This window comes from Lissotriton helveticus, chromosome 8 (genome assembly GCF_964261635.1).
Source record: "Lissotriton helveticus chromosome 8, aLisHel1.1, whole genome shotgun sequence".
Lineage (NCBI taxonomy): Eukaryota > Metazoa > Chordata > Amphibia > Caudata > Salamandridae > Lissotriton > Lissotriton helveticus.
The window spans coordinates 987478767-987495694 of NC_136069.1; the positions used below are offsets into that span (position 1 = coordinate 987478767).

Consider the following 16928-nt stretch of genomic DNA (forward strand, 5'->3'; position numbering starts at 1 on the left):
ACTTGTTCACTGGTAGTGTGGGTTGAGCAGTCCAAGGCTTGTAATGGTGGGAAAGAGAGACACCAGGGGTGAACATAGGTTCACTACTCAAAATATGTTTAAGAGCAGCAATAAATAATTGTCCGGTCAAAAAATTTCTTTTATGACAAACGACTATTTAAATGATAACAAAGTGAAATATGGCTTGTACAAACAATGCACAGAGACCCTGTGGTCAGGGTTCTGGTGTTAATAGGCAGTCCCTTGAGTCACACTTCCCTCTTACTAGAGGTAGTAGTTATTCCCCATTCACTATAGTAGACGTTCGGGTTAGGCCCCCACTAGCAGTCTGAATCCCATAAGTTCCACTCCACTCCAACCGCAGTTGGGAAATATGGTAATACAGCAGGAGGGATGGTGCAGCAAGGCCACCCACTCCTGTCGGATGGTAAATGAGGGGCTTGTGTAGGCTAGGTTCCGCCCCCCTCCAAATAACACTGGTGATACCCACTTGTACCGTATAAAGGGCATGCTTGGGCGGGGTCAGTGGTAGAGCTTGAAAAAGATAAAGATAGGGTGGTAATGTGGCCATTTTAATGGGTGCAATTCTGCCCAGCCAGGAAAGACCTAAGCGTTCCAAACTGCTTATGTCTGCCCTGATTTTCTTGGCCCAGAGAAATGGTTTTAGGAATAGAATTTGCAAACTGGAACCTGAGATAGGGAATAGAGGTAGAGGTGCAAGCAAAAGGAAATTGAGCCAGCAGCGAAGCCTCAGTAGAAGGTGAAACCGAGAGGTTCAGGATTTGTGATTTTTGCATATCGACCTTGAAGCCTAAGAAGGTTCTAAAAGATTAAAGCTCTGTGACCAGAGTGGATAGAAAGGTCAAAGGGTCTGAGACGGCCAAAATCACATCGTCAGCATAAAGGCTGATTAAGTGTTGTTCACCTTCGAACTTGATGCTAGCGATATCTGGGTGAGCTTGAATGTTTTGGGCAAGATACTCTATATTTAGGGCGAAAAGGAAAGGTGACAAGGGGGAACCCTGCCGCGTGCCCCAGCAGATAGGAAAAAGCAAGGAAGAAAGTCCATTAACCCAGATCATAGCCCTAGGGGGAAACTGTAAATGCTCCTGATTCAGCCCAGAAACTGGGTGCTGAAGAGCTCTAGAGTCCTGAGGAGAAAGGGCCAATAGACTCTGTCAAACACCTTCTCTTAGTCGATTGAGAAGAGAAGGGCCTCCCTTTGTGTCCTCAACACTTTGTCGAGCAGGTCGTAGATGCGCATATTGTTGTCCCAGTATTGAAGCATTGGTATGAAGCCGTCCTGATCTGGTCAAATCCGTCCCGGCATAAGTGGGTTAAGTCAGTGTGCCAGTATGCTTGTGGATAATTTAGCATTGAAATTTAAAAGGGAGATAGGTCTGTAAGACCCTCAAAGTGTTGGGTCTTTTTGCCTGATCTAGGAATGAACTACATAGAAGCTTATAACATGGAATCTGTAAGGGAACCCATCGAGGCAAAGGAATGAAAGAGCCATGTGAGGATGGGAGCTAGTTCATGGCAGAAGGTTTTGTAACAGTCAGATGGGAAGCTATCATGTCCCTGGGTTTTTATGAGCATAAGGCATGCAATTACCAAAACGACTTTATCAGTAAGTATAGGCTTATCCAGGGAGTCAGCTGTTTGCGGCAGGAGCAAGAGTGGGTGGGACGAGCGGTAATCTGAGGGGTTAGCGGGAGCTCCTGTTGGTTCTGAATGAAGGGATTTGTAAAACCTTTTGAAAAGCGTCAGCTATCTGTGGATCTTAGTTAATCTCTGTAGTTGAGGTGGGGAGGATTACCCGGATGGACCCAGATTGCATCTCGGTCCACAGGCGATGAGCCAGCATTCTTCCACAGTGATTGCTACCCAGATAGAACTTTTGTTTAAGATGGACAAGGGCATATTCTGCTCTATCTAAGACAAGGCGCTTAAGGAGTAACCACATTCGTTCTAGCCCTCTCCAGACCTGAGGTGCCCCAGTGCTTTTGTGAATTGCTTCAAGTTCAAGGACTTTCATTTCGAGAGCCTTCTGCTTCTCCGTCTGGATATGGTTTTCTGAGGCAGATATGGCAATGAATTCCCCTCTGACCACCAATTTCAGAGCTTTCCAAAGGGAGGTTAGTGCAACCTGATTAGTGTAATTGGTCTGCAAGTAATCAAAAATCGTATAGCTGTGACTGTCGTGACGGACTGAAGCAGCGAGTCTCTAAGGTGCCAGCGCGTGGTATTCGTCTGCATAGTGGCAATGCGTCTGGTAAGAGTTAGGGGTGCGTGGTTTGAAAGTGATCGAGGAGCAATGGAAGAGTCACTGATTAGTGTCTGAAGGGTGGGGGTAGCAAAAAATTATCAATCTGGGCGTAGGTTTTGCATGCTGCTGAGTAGTAACTTTAGTCCCTGATGTCAGGATGGTTTACTTGCCAAACATCAGCCAGTCCACAGTCTTGTCAGCCAGCGGAGACCCTCCGGTGAAAAGGCCCCTACTTGGTCTGAGCGTTGGCCAGCGCAGTCCAGGTTATTGTCCATGACTAAATTTAAGTTGCCCCCCATCAAGATAGCCGCATCTGGTGTTTGGAGTAAGAGAGAGAGGACGTTTGTAATGAAAGCTTCCTGTTGGTCATTTGGAGGGTATATGTTTGCCTGGATGAATTGGAAGGTTTCAAGATGAAGTCGATACGCGATAAATTCTCCCTTTGTCTCTGTCACTTTGGATATTATTGTGCCCCTAAACGGAGAGGAGAGCAAAATTGCTACCCCATCTTTTTGGGAGAAGTTGGAAGACTACAACTGTCATGAGAACCAGTGAGATTGCATGCATTGTACATCTTTAGATAATAAATGTTGTTTCTTGGAGTAGGCATATATCTCTGCCAGAACGCTCTAGGAGGGATAGAATCACTTACCGTTTGGTAGGTTGTTAAGGCCTTTAACTTTGAGGCTTGTGATTTTAATATCCAGGACTATCTATCAGAGGAGTGCTAAGGTCGAGCAAGTCACAAAGGCAAAGGAGAGGGAGTGGAGACATAGAATGGGGGGGGCCTACTGAAAGAACCGACAACAAACACAACCTAAAGGTGTACGAGTGCCACAGTTTAGATTGAAAGAATGACAAACCCAGGAACGTAACATCATGTATAAGACCAGGAATCCAATAACCCCATGAGAGACCATAGTCAACATAGTCGAATGGGCTAAAGGCAGGAAGAACAACGTTGTAGTGAAGCGGATCTCTTGGCACCAGCTCCTCCCAGGCTTCTCGGCATCCCCGGACACTGTTTGAAACACCTATTGTCTCTCTTTGGCTATTGTTGCCGGTCAGGTTTAACACCAACAAAAGTGCCGTAGGTGCGTTGCTATCAAAATTTCTTGCACTTCTAGCTGTCCTGGAGAGCTGTTGTGGAAGTCATTTGTGTCAGGATCCGTGATACCAAGTAAGTTGCAGTCCTCTTTAAGAGATCTTAGTTGGAGCAATTTCCCATCGAGGCGAAATATGATCCAAAAAGGATGGCCCTAGGAGTATGATATTCCAGCTTTGCATAGGTGAGCTGTGACGGGTAGAAGTCTTGATGTTTCTGAAAGGTTATCGCTGACAAGTCCTGATATAACCCAGGAATTGAATTAGGTGAATTTCCTGTGCCTTGCGAAGAATATTCTCTTTTGCCTGGAAGTCAAAGACACAGGTCAGAATATCACCAAAGGGGGAGTTGTCCGGTCTCGATGAACGCCATCAAGTTTTAGATTTGTGTCCTTTGAGATTCTGAAGACATGTCGAAACAGGGCCCCCTATTCTCCTAGGTCAGATCTAACCGTGGGCAGTGAACTCTGTTCCGCCGGCAGAGTTAGCGGATTTATTGGAACTCCGTACTCCGCTTGGAATGCGGAGTTCATAAAATGTTTTACCAGAGCCCAGGAGGTTTAATTTCTGTCATGATGATCACAGAATCGATGAGAGACAGCACCATTCATGAACAGACCAGTGGATGGCAGCGTGACTCAAAATCGGCTGCTCTAAGCTAGTATCATGGCCCATGTCAGTCTTGCCTTAAAGAGCAGCCTCGCCGTCTCTATGGTGCACAGTGCACATTGATCTCAGGCTCAATATCCGGCCTGAGTAGTTTCATTTTGGCAATCGTGAAGCTGGCCTGTTTACGCCTGAGACGCTGCTTAGCTTCTGGGCCGAAGTCCTCGGGGCCCTGGCACTACGTCATGGCCGAGGTGGAGTGGCTCCTCCGGGGGACCCTCGGATTAACGGATCCTCACTGGGTCCCTGCGCTGGCCTGCATTGGCCTGGTGCAACTGCAGGAAAGCCAGAGCCTGGACGGCATTAGCCAGGCCTTCATCGTCAGCAAAAGCCACCATCTGCATCGCCCTGGAGCACCATGAGCCAAGAGGGGGATCTCACCTGACTTGAGTTGACCTACTTCACGGCCAACAACAACAACCTGAATCTGCGAATCCCGTCGTTGAGCAGCACGCTGCATGGGCTGGAGCTGGACCCTAACGGTGAGTGAGGGTGAGGGAGTGGGAGGTGGGAGCACAATTGTAAGAGAGGAGAGTTGCAGGGGTGGTCGGTGTGTGCTTGTGCGTCCAAGTGTGTGTGTGTGCGCCAGTTAACGTGTGCGTGTGTATACATGTGTGTGTGTGTGTGTGACAAAAAAGTAATTATTTGTTAACAGTATCTTTAAAATGGGGAAAATTAGCAACTACCCACCTGTTTTACTCCGGAGGTGTTGAGCACAGGTGGTGTTTTCAGAAGTTCCTCAGTACCACCAGTTGTTCTGTTCTTAAGGTATCGATCCCGGCTGGTGCCTCACTGTTTCTGGGAGCCATCTGTTGCTCTGAGCATCTGCACATATCCCCTGTTAATCCGCACCATCAACCCGCTTCCAGTGTTTAGGGCGGCATGCGCTGGCATAATTAATGAGCTGCATTCCGGAGCTGTGCACACCTCCTTTCATCTTACATAATCTCCACTCTGAGCTGATGAACCCGCATTTCTGTCAGGGGGGAGTGGTCCTGAGGGGGTGGGAGTCGTGTGGGACACCAAATTAATTGGTAGGACTAGGAAGCTCTTTATGAAGCAGCAGCTCACTGGTCAGCAGTTCACGTGAACTCCGGAGCACTCTGTCCGAATGAAACCGCACACACACATGTTGTTGTGACTACCCAGGGCCACCTATATGTTAATGAAGACTTAATATAACCCTGTAACTAGGCAGGGTGGAACTTCGTGGAATTTCACTGAGTTTTTATGCAACTCCGTGGAATTCCGCGTAGTGCAACTCCGGGTGCTCCGCCCACCCTTAGTCAGATCCCACTGCGTGAGTCGGGACTCCTCTGATGTGCGCGTTATTCCACCAGGACCTGTTTTCTAGATCCTTGGCATGAGCATGTGGATCGACGTATTGTTCTTTGAGGCGCATGACTCTTTCTTGTATCCATTCAACCTTCAGGTCTCATCCCGCAATCTTCCATATCGAACACCCTGTCACTGACTTCCTCCAAATCACGTCATACCTTTCTCAAATCAGCAGCGTTGTCCCTCTTTACTGCTTGTAAGTCATCGCAGAGAGATATGAAGAGTACTTCCATAAAGGCCCTTGTCATAAGCCCCTCCTGGTCCCTTGGTTCAGAAGGGTGGTCCACATCCACTGTAGGTGGTTTATTATCGCCCATATTCCTGAAGGGTTTTGTGAGCATGTCTCTGAGGAAGTGATCCTTTTTTGACCTGGCCTGACCACAAACATGATGGAGAGCCTCTATACAGCTGAGGGTGAGGGAGGGTGTCTAGATCGCAATGCACCGCTGAGGGAAAGGTCTAAAAGAAACAGTAAACCCTGCTAGGGTGGATCAGGTTGTGAGGAGGAGATGCTGCACCGACCCCTGAGCCTTGTGGGACGTTTAGCCAGATAAAGGATGTGCAAGTGGTATACCAGGTTCTGCTTCCAAACCAGAAATCAATGTCACGCTGGGCTCCTGGAACTGTGGGGAAGGAGCTATGCTGATTTCATGCCAGGAGAGGCAGGGAACCTGGTCCATCCAATATATGAGACGCTAGGGTAAACCGTGTATGTGGAGCAAGCAGTAGTCCAATGCTGTGCCACTGCATGGGGTGCTCAAATGCTGTCCAGAGCCCCCTGTGAATGCAGGTCAATACTCGCTGCAAGGGATCGGGGGATTTGAAGATCAAAAGGGAACTGTTGCAGCTCCCAGAAGAGGTTAGGAACATACACTGCTCCTTTCCATTCATGGCGCAGGAGAGAAAAAAAAAAGAGGGGTGTCGGCAGTAGATGCTATACCCCCTGCCTGGTGTGGGAAGCTGGAGAGCTCTGCCACTCCTTCGGTGGTGGATAGTGAAGTCCTCCGTTCTACACAGGCTTGCCGGAGGCACGGGTCACAGGCAGGTCTTGCAGAGAGGAAGGAATCAGCCGTACTGGGCGTGAGGATGACCGTTCTTGAATGCGGGCCCACTGTAGGGGAATGTGGGTGAAAAAGTGCGTCACTGGGCCCCACTTCAATGCCGCATTGTAGCAGCTGCTGCTGCCTGCGAAGCACAGCCGACCTTGGGGAGGGTTGTTGGAGGGCATTGGCCAGCAACCCTCTGATCTCCAGGACACCCGGGGCCTAATACGATACTCTTGCTGGGACAAAAGAGAAAGAGGGGGGTCCCTTATCATCTGCCCCCCCCCCCCCCCCCTGTGGTAGTGAGGAAGGACCCCGGGTGCCACCACGCACTTATTTCTTGGTCTGACCATATTGTTGGGCCCAGAGGCCGAATCCTCTCCTGCCTTGGGTGTCCTAGGGAGGCAGCGTCCGCCAAAGATGTGGTACATTGGGCCCGAACAGGAGCTTCCCTCCACAACCGGGGGCTGCACAAGGGGTCCCAGGAGTGGTTGACACTATACTACAGGCAGGGATGAGTGTGGGTGAGCCTGTGTTCACCTTTTTACTGAAGTATCCGCCATCTTGCCAGTAGATATGACTGCGCGGTACCTAGGCCGCGGTTGCAAGCGCTGAAATGGGGCTGCAGAGGGAGGTCAGCAATTCAACCGGTACCAGGGCTAGGGCAGGTAGCAGCAGGCGATCAGGGGAGCAGGCAAGAAGGACGCTATAGCATGCTAAGAAACGGTAGGGAGACTGGAGAAAGGCTGTCACCCAACCGCCATCATGGCCATTCTTCGTTTAGTAGGATTTTAAATATTTGTATTTTTTTGTTGAGTATTGGGTTCAGTGATGTTTTGAATATACTTAATTTTTAAAATTATTTTTAATCCATGTAGTCACTTCTTGTGCTGTCAGACGGGTGTTTAAAAGTAGCACAATGCTACCACTATGATTTTGGAAAGTAAATGCTGCAGCACCCGAGGTGCTATGCTCCAGTTTGAGGGAGCGTTAATCCAACATAACCCTCTCTAGAGAAAATGTTAGGCAGTTATGGTAGTCACCACTAAGAAATATTTAGAGGAAAATTAATATGAACATTCTACCTAGATCTATTTTTTTTTTATAGAGAATTGTGTAAAGAATGTGTATTTGAATAGGGAAACTATAAAGTTGCATACACTTTCAAATAAACTGAAAGTAGTTAATGCTGTGACCCTCCCGTCTCACCCATCGAGCTATCACAGCGGCACTTAGTAATCTTAAGAGCTACACCTGCAAGTCTTTTCAGCAGGTCATGATTGATGGCGCTATAGAGAGCATTGAAACAATATTTGCAGCAATGCTTGCTATAGAGAGCATTGGCACATGAAGTGCTACTTTCAGTTTTAATATGACACTCAGAAGGTTCAGGAGCACTGCCAATCTGGTTTTGGTGGGCAGCGGACCAAAAGGGAGGTCTGTCCCTCGGGGGCATTGGGCCTTTACTTAAGGTTATTTGGGTTACCATTGACTAATCAGGCTGAAAGGGAGGATGTCAACAATCACACACCGGAAGTCCTGGAGTTAAAGGTTACGCCATAGGAATATCAAGTTGAACACATGGTAATTGGTTCACTGTTAAGCGGAAGTGAAAGTTTAAAGTGAGACAGTCCTAGAAGTCCAAAAAAGGTCATGATGTTAAAATTTGAGGGGTATGTAAACAGGGGCGGGGGGAGGTTATTTACAGGTGGGGGATAAGGAGTGTAGGTTATTAAATGTATAGTAAGGTGTTAGGCCAAGGATGTTTCATGTGATACCGCACTTTTTTTAATAAAGCGGCCTTTTTCACACATACAAGAAGTCAGTGGTCTCTGATGTGCCCCAATTCACCCAATTAAGGGCAGTAAATTCAATAGTGTGAATCTTGAAAAGCCTATCGTGAAAGAACTGTTGTATCTCCTGAGATTGTATCCGTGCCCATGTTTGAAAAGCTGAAATGAATGACCTTGATAGTGACTTGATGCATGAAATGTATGCCAAAGTCAACTACTGAAGCCTGTTCGGGTATGCCTTTGCTTTATGTATTCCTATCCCAACAGGCATAATGGGAAGACCACACCATTGGGTGAGTATGGCTGTCAGTAATGTTCTTCCAGCACCTTGCATTCAAGGTGTCATGGAATTGCTCTTCACTTGCCACTCAGCACCCCCTTCAGGCAGACCTTGTGATGTGCAGTTCCTCAGTGTCACTTTGGAAAATGCATGTATGCATTGATTAGGTGGCCCTCTGTGAATTATTTTCAAATGTATTGCTAAACATGGAGAGATCTAAAGGCCCGCTATAGTTTATAAACGTGCATATGAATTGTAAGCACATCGCAAGTATTACTCCAAAATGAATTGAGTGAAATATATTTTTCTCTACAGCGGACCTGAATAATGTCAGATTTTCTGCATATAGAACCGCGATGAAGCTACGGCGGCTACAGAAGGCCCTGTGCTGTAAGTACCATCGATTTGTCCTTTATGGAGACCTGTCTTTCTTCTTGTCGGTTTACCTTGTCCTCCCTTCCACTTAAGATCTGAACATGCAAATTACCTGTACTATTACTGCCACCATTAAGACACTCCTCAAATATACAAAGTAGTGCATTTACAGATACTGCACCCAATTAGACAAATGCAGTTCCTATGTGTGTGCTGTGAAATGTTGCATAATATATTTTTAGATGAGTGTTAAATCCACATATTAGATAATGTGTCAAGACTTCTTTACAAAGCTGCATTACCATTATCTACACTTCTAGTTAATTGTGTCACTTGCTCTTACAAGCCCCCCCACAAGTTAATGTACAGAAAACAAATAATTTCCAGCTATATTTTTATGCATTTTATTTGTGAGTTCTCATACTGGCAGTATGTGTGCATGTATTGTTGTATTATTTGTGTAGGTGCTTTTATTGGCCAAAACCGGAGAGATATAAATACCCACATTTTAAGTTTCCCTGTTAAATATGGGTAGCATCAGTATAGTAACTGCCCCAAACCATATTCAGAGCTTTACCATTGCTGTGTTTACTAGGGATTTGCAGCATTGAGGACTATATCATGCAGCAAAGTTACCCAAATTTACAAAATTATCCAAAGTCAAATTTAGTGGCATTTTTCTCTGGTAGCATTTTCACTCATTTGAGCAAATTTTGTGTGAAATCTGCAATGCGCTAATTCATAATTGTGCTGTAAACTGTGCTTCCACAGAATGATATAAACCCCCTGACTCACCATTGCCCATTGTTTTATTCACAATTTATTCAAGAAAGGTAAACAAAACCTAAACATTTTAATTCCACTCAGTGCCCATAGTTACTTGCAGATTGAAGAAAACAACTTTTTCAAGTAACTACCTGAAGATGTATTATAAACTATTCCTAATGTGGAACATGTAACGTGGTCAAAGAATGCCATTTTCGGTTTGTTGTGGCATTTACAAACCACTTAACCTTCAGACAGGTGGGTTATGTCTCCAGACTCCTCAATGAACCATATTGCACAGTTAGATGTTGTGTTCTCTCTCTCTCACTCTCCCCCCCCCCCGCCTCATCCACACCGAGATAGAAAGGGACAAAGTCTTTTACCATTTCCACAGCAAAGAAGCAAAGTCTTTAAGCATATGATTAGCACAGTGCTATCCATGCCGAGCTGTAAAATGGCCAAAGTCTTTTACCACTCCAGGCACAGTATTACAGCTGTGGATTGGTAATATACCATCCAAGCCAACCTAAAATGAATATATAATGTGCAAACCTACCTTCCCCCCAACTGCTAGCGTTTGCCTCACTGCATTAACTTTACTTTGGTGTATTCAGAATTCTGAAACAATTCTAGTTATTTCTAGTTTGGTAATTGATTTGTATTGGGGGACCAAATTACCACTACGGCGTTCAACCACGCTGCAGACTTTTTCATATTGTTCATTAGTAGAAATTGTATCCGTCTCCTCTAGATTAGAGTTGCTTCCTTTTTTAATTTTATTTATTTATTTATTTATTTATTTATTTTTATAGTTTCACAGCAGCAAGGTTACACAAATCCTTATATAAACAAAATGATCAAGAAAAAAAGAGTACATACAGTACATCCGTACAAAAGTAGAAAAGCGGCAGCTTTCCTTTGATTAGAGTTACTGCCTCTGAGATCCGTACCTTTTACTTTCAGATTGCAGACAAACATTATAGGAGAAACTAGCCAAATAGCTGTGTTATTTAGATGTTTTTGTGACCCCATATCACTTTCATGTCATCCTCGTCATGTCTTTTTGCCTGTAGCCCTACTAGCATACCTATCGAATTCATGTGTTACACTTTATGTAATGTTCTCGCATTAAGGTGTAATTATTCGCACACACCCAAGTAATGTCTTCCTGCGTGCATCATTGCTTCTTGTTACAGTGTACATGCCCTTCACTGCCTTTCAGGGCAAGATGCATGTTACATTATTACCCCAATAAAATAAAAACAAATAAAATGCTGCATCCTTTTCTTTATCTGTCAGGGCAGTCCCCTTCTCCTAATCACTTCTTCCTCCCATAAGCCAGCTGCATCAGGAGATAAAATAACGCAATGACTCAACAAGCATTGACAAATCCAATAGGCATTGCCTTTTGGGCAGCTTTGCAATTGTTTGTTTTGTCAATGCTATTCAGCATCGGCAAAAGAGCATAGTATTTATTGCAAAATAAGTTTTTTAGTAATACAGTAAAAGTAATGATAATATATGCAAGGTTCTTAAAAAGTGAAGTTAGGGAAAGATTGTATTGTAAATATATGTAAAGGTTTAAAATGTTTGTGAGTAGTAGTGCAAAACTGTACAGGTACAGTATTTTTTTGTATTGCATGTTTATTTTTGACATTGGTTAGTTCATTTCTGTACATGTTTGCACTTTCTTAATATATTTTAAAGGGAGCAGAAACAATACATATATGAAACAGCTAAATATTTTCAAAGACTTTAATGAAAACGCTCAGATTTTCACTACTGCTGTTAGCATGTCCCTAAACGCTTGCAGTAGTTTTGGTAATCTTCACACATGATCATGAAGGGCTTTAGGGTAATTTTTTCACAAGATGTTGAAATATTTGAAATGTTTACACATAATGTTTACTTGGTGAATGTGATTATCAGCTTTAAGTGAACCTGTCACTGGCACCAAAATGCATGACATGAAATTTTTTTGCATTTAGTTAGGGCGATAAATTGATTAGAATCTGATTGGAAATTATTTTGTTGCGCATTAATATATATGCTCAACTTTAACATAGTGTTTACATCAGGCACATAATTAGGTACTCCTATTGCTATTCCTGGGAGAAAGGGTTCTTTATGTAGTTGTTTCCAGTGCACGTGCATTGTTTAAACACATAATTTGAGTACATGTTTAGGCGCCTAATGTAAACATTATGTCGAAACTGAGAACATATAAGTCTATCAAAAAAAAAATCTACTGATGTAAATCTAAAGATTTTTCGTTCATAATTCAATGTGAAAACAGCCTCATGGTAGCAGTGGTGGACACTACTTAACGTGGGTGGAGGGGCAGGGGAGGGGGGATAAATGAAAAAATTAAATAAACATTCACCTGCGGGATGGCCGCCTCCTCTCGGTCTTCTAGGGGGCAGTGCATGTTCTCCACCCAGGCTGAGCATTACAGCCGGTGGAGACTATGCAAAATGTGCACGACTGTTTGTCCGGCCCGGTACAGCCAGACAAACCATCACGCGCACTTAGAGTGTGCTTACCAATCTTCCCCCGGCACCTGTTGTGGCCAGTCCAGCCCCACACGCACCTAAACAGGAACAGAAAAATAAAATGTTAATAGCATTGCGTTATTATCTTTTTATTTTTCCTTTTTAAACTGCTCACAGAGCAGTGGGGTGACGCTCCTCTGCCTTAGTGGAAGAGCCACCTCTGCATGGTAGGCTTTTTACTGTTTACTAAGAGGTCAATTCCAAATCAAACCCTGATTACATGCACAAAGTAAGCTTTATGTGAAAACAGTTGGATATATTTCTTCTCCCCGTTGAAATATCATCCCAAAGCCGCCTATGATCACACGGTTGATGTAAAGATTACCTAAAACCCCTGCCAGTGTTTGGGACTTGATAACAACATTAATTAAGTGTCTTACTCTTTACAAAGCCGGACAAGCAGGTTCATAAAAGCCTTAGTCGTACACATTAAAACGCAGAAGCAAACATTACACTCAGCACGTATTTACCCTCCCAAAAAACTCAGTGTAGTTACTAAAGAAGTGTAGTTGCTAAGGGGAGGCTCTGGAACAATATCAAGGCAGATGTTCTTAATAAAACCCTAAAAAATACAATGCCCCCTCTCTCGGAAAACCCAGAGGACGCATCCACCAAATACACAGAATGGACACACTCAGCGACATTATTCTCTGCGTCTCTTAAAACGCTAACCCTGCACAGAGGAAAGCCCTCAGTCCCCATGTACAGCAAAAACTTAAAACTTCAGAAGCAAGCCTGCAAAAGGAAAGAGAGACGGTTGAGAAACCAGCATTAACAATGCTATAGGTCTCGCCTTTAATTAAGTTAAAGCCTTTTGCTTTGCTATACAATACCATTAGCAAAGCAAATGGCTTTAACTTAATAAAAAACGAGACCTATTGCATTTTCAATGCTTGTTTCTTGTACTTGTTAGGAGTTTTTAAGTTTAAGGACAATCCTGAAATCTCTGCTCACTTTGGGAACAAGGAAAACAAATAAACTTTCTCTACGTTCTGAACCTGAAGCACTGGAACAATTGCTCTCTTCTACATCAGTAATGAAATGACTTCTATTAACCCTTTCGCTGCGGCGGCAATTCCGCCGCAGCACTAAGGGGCTAGGGGGGGCCACGCGGTGCTCAGACGCTGGTGACGGAACCGCTCCGTCACGCCCCTCGGGTGGGCTGTGCTTGTGACGGAGCAGTGCCGTCACGGCCCCACCCGCTCAATAGAACGCGCCGTGCAGGCGCGGCGAGCGGGCCGTGACGGAACCGCTCCGTCACCAGCACAGCCCCCCCGAGGGGCGTGACGGAGCGGTTCCGTCACCAGCGTGAGAGGGGTTAAAGACATTTTCTCCTCTGCAGTCCAGGGGTATGGCGTAGGAATGATCCCCAAATCCGTTAGGAGGGAGGTGAATCTTGTTTCATAACCATGTTTCACGATCTTCAAAACCCATGCATCTGTGGTGGAGCTTGGGAAATTACCAGAAAATGATATATTCTTCCTCCTGTTTCCAGGGCTCACCATTATTTTCCTGAGAACCAGCATTGTCAGGAATATTTATCTTTGTTGTTCCCATCCTGACCCTGATTTTTAGGGCATTGCTCATTGCTTTGAAGACTGTTTTCTTTCATAATTCTGTCTGCAGCACGGCAGTCCAAAGGATCGCTTGTACGAAAAAGATGAATCCGGATTCTTAGATCGATGTTTTCTGAAGAATGCCGTTTCTCTTTTTGAATATTTTATTAAACTTCTTTTCTAGCTATCCCAAACAATTTTTTCCATTCAAAAGGCATTCTTAAAACAGTTAACTTTTGCACTGCATCTGTATGCCAAGCCTTCAAAAACAGGTTGCAAAGAGCAGCACCAGAGGCACCAGCGTAGGGCTGAAGCTCTAACTATATCAAATGAAAAATCAGACAAGAATTCCACCTGACGTTCCACTTCCCCCAACCAATGTGTGTTATCCTGAACCCTCTGAATGGCTCTAAAGAGGGTTTTAAACTCAGACAACAAAAGCTGGAAGCAGAAGGCACTGTAAACGCCAGTCTTCAATGCAAAATGTGCGCAAGCATACACCTTTAGGGCTGCATCCAGTTTTTTCTGCCGGATCATTTAAAAGTTTTCTTCTGCTAGGGAAGACCGACTAGCCAGAGTTCACATTTACAGAATCAGTCAACATTTCCCCCATGGGATACGATTTTTTGACAAACCTGGCGAGATTAATTTTATCAGTATATTTTCATTCATTTAAAAATGACCTTTATTCTATACTAGCAGCCCGTCCCAACGATGTCCGGGCACTTACATGCCACACACCACGTCAGTGTCCGCACCCGCCCGTCCCGACCTTGTCTGAGCACTTACACGCCACACACCGCGTCAGTGTTCGCTCCCGCCGACGCTAGACGCACACAAACACGCGGGGCACTTACACTCCACACACCACGTCAGTGTCCGCTCCCGCCGACGCCCCGACGTGATAGAACGCTATCATGACGCCGATGCTGCAGGCGTGAGTATCAGACCAAACACGCCCACAACGCTAAACGACACGCGCAAAACGCTATTCGCACGCTGTATAATGACTTTTCACACGCCCACCTCTGAGCTGGTGCCACTCCTACGGACTACTTTGCCCCACCGTGTTTTTTCCCCTTACAAAGTATATGTTGGGCTGCTGTATAGCCTATGTCTATCTGCTGCAACTCCCCTTTACAATCCAGTATTGGGTGTTGTGATTGGTGCTGTACTTCTTGAGCTTACCTGCCTCAAATGTTTCAGCTCTCTTTATAATAGTATGGATGAATAGCCACTCCTTCAAAAGCAATTTCATGGCTAGTGAGGCAATGGGTTCAGGCCCTGCCCCGTCTTTGGGTTCAGACTCTCCAACTGTTCTCGCCTCAATCTGTGGGGTTTTGTTGGGAAGTTGGCAGGTCTGTAGCACTCAACAGAGGGTGGGTGAGGTTTGTTAATAGCATTCCTGTTTTGGTTCCTGTCCTTCGGTGATTACTGGGACCTCATAAGTGATGACTGGGACGAGCAGTGCTTTAAATGGAAATATGTAAGTGTGGGTACTCACTATTTTGAGTGCCTGGGCTACCCACATCGGCCCTCACCACTAACACCACACCGTACCTCTCACAGACAGCGGCTCTCCTCTTAGTGACTCCAAAACCCCGCCCACAAGACATACCAATTGGTTTCTCAGCCCAAGCTACCAACCCCACGCAGTTCTTCGATTTGTAAGTACACAAGCCGTTCTCTTTTGAAAAAAACAGTGCTTCCGTTTTACCTCTAGCCCCCTGGGATATGTAGTTCCTGGTGTAGAGCGGAACAGAGCAGAGGATCTGACTGGTTCTGAGGGGGGGTTGAACAATTGCCATTGAATATCGTGATGGTAACATATGATCATGATCCCGCCTACCAACCAATCAGACTTTTAAAATTGTGCATGATAAGCGGAAGTGTATCAGCCGTCTGCCATTCAGGCATTTTGTATTTTAGACCGCGTTCGTGTAATGATAGTAACAGGTCTGCAGCCATATAAGCATGGTGTAGAAAATCCATCAATTACTAGACTAGCGCTCGCCAGGCAGCCACGGCATCCACTCTTTACTTATAACATTAAAAGTAAAGCGCGGTGCCGCGATTATACCAAAAAGTAAAGAAAATAGATGTTTTTCTATTTCTTTACTTTTGGGTATAATCGCGGCACTCGCGCTTTACTTATAACATTAAAAGTAAAGCGCGGGTGCCGCGATTATACCCAAAGTAGCTCGCCACGACGTAGACTTTTCTGTTTTTGTCCATCCCACTTGGACGGCCTCGGCCTGCTTTCCTTCAGCTGCAAATGGTTTTTATTATCTTTATGGGCCATGTGTTTGGCCTCCCATGAGCCACATTAACCCAATACTCCTACTATTTCAATTTGAGAGGGGGGGGGTCTCATCTCATGCTTACTCGTAATCATAACCTCCCAATTCTTTCACCCCCTCCATCCTTAAACACCCTTATGCTGCTTCACCTCCCTCTTACCTACCCACCTTGTTTTTTTAAACTAAATGCTGTGTTGTTTTATTGCTTTTTTTATCTTTAGCTACCATGTACTACTGTATTTAATGTAACATCTCTAGATAAATAATGCAATTATTGAGGTAACTAAACATGATTAATAAACACTTATACACTACTAAACCCACTCAGTAACCGATCACCCCTTCCATACCACTCCCCATCCTGAACTCTTACCACCTGTCCCTTCTTACCTTCTATCTCGATTCCCTCTTTTATCTTCCATTATGCCATTATTCTCTTATTTACCGGATCATGGAAAAATGCTCTCGGGATGAGTTTGTCTAGGACGTTTGCTTACACTTATCCTCAGATCCCGCTGATTCCACATGTTAGATGAGGCTCTTAGAAGAATCATTAAACTTCAGGCACTGCCAGTTGAGGAAACATTCATGCAAGTTCACAAAGACAAGAGTTGTATTGTGCGCCCACCCCAACATTTTCTACCATGGGTTGGAACACCTTTTCCTGTCAATCATCCTATAAAATTACCTTACATTTGCCCACAGCTTCAATCACTGCACTTGTTCCGTTATGAAAATAAAGCAAATGTTTGTTGTCTTTGCACAGTCACACAAAGGCAACCCAATCTCAGAGACCGGACTGGCAATGTGGATAGCCAAATGCTTGGGTTACCCTATGCTGAAGCAAATGTACATTACACGACATGCCAATTGCTGACCTGCTCCCA

The 16928-nt window shown here is 44.9% G+C and overlaps 1 protein-coding gene across 9 annotated transcripts in view; it reads left to right on the forward strand.

The window, feature by feature from the left end:
* Positions 1-16928, forward strand: part of DMD (dystrophin) — a 6826337-nt gene that overhangs the window by 6428975 nt on the left and 380434 nt on the right. For all 9 annotated transcript variants that reach the window (XM_078657819.1, XM_078657824.1, XM_078657821.1 and 6 more), the window contains one exon: positions 8809-8883. In XM_078657819.1, the coding sequence (XP_078513945.1) occupies positions 8809-8883 (75 nt within the window). The remainder of the gene's footprint in view (positions 1-8808; positions 8884-16928) is intronic.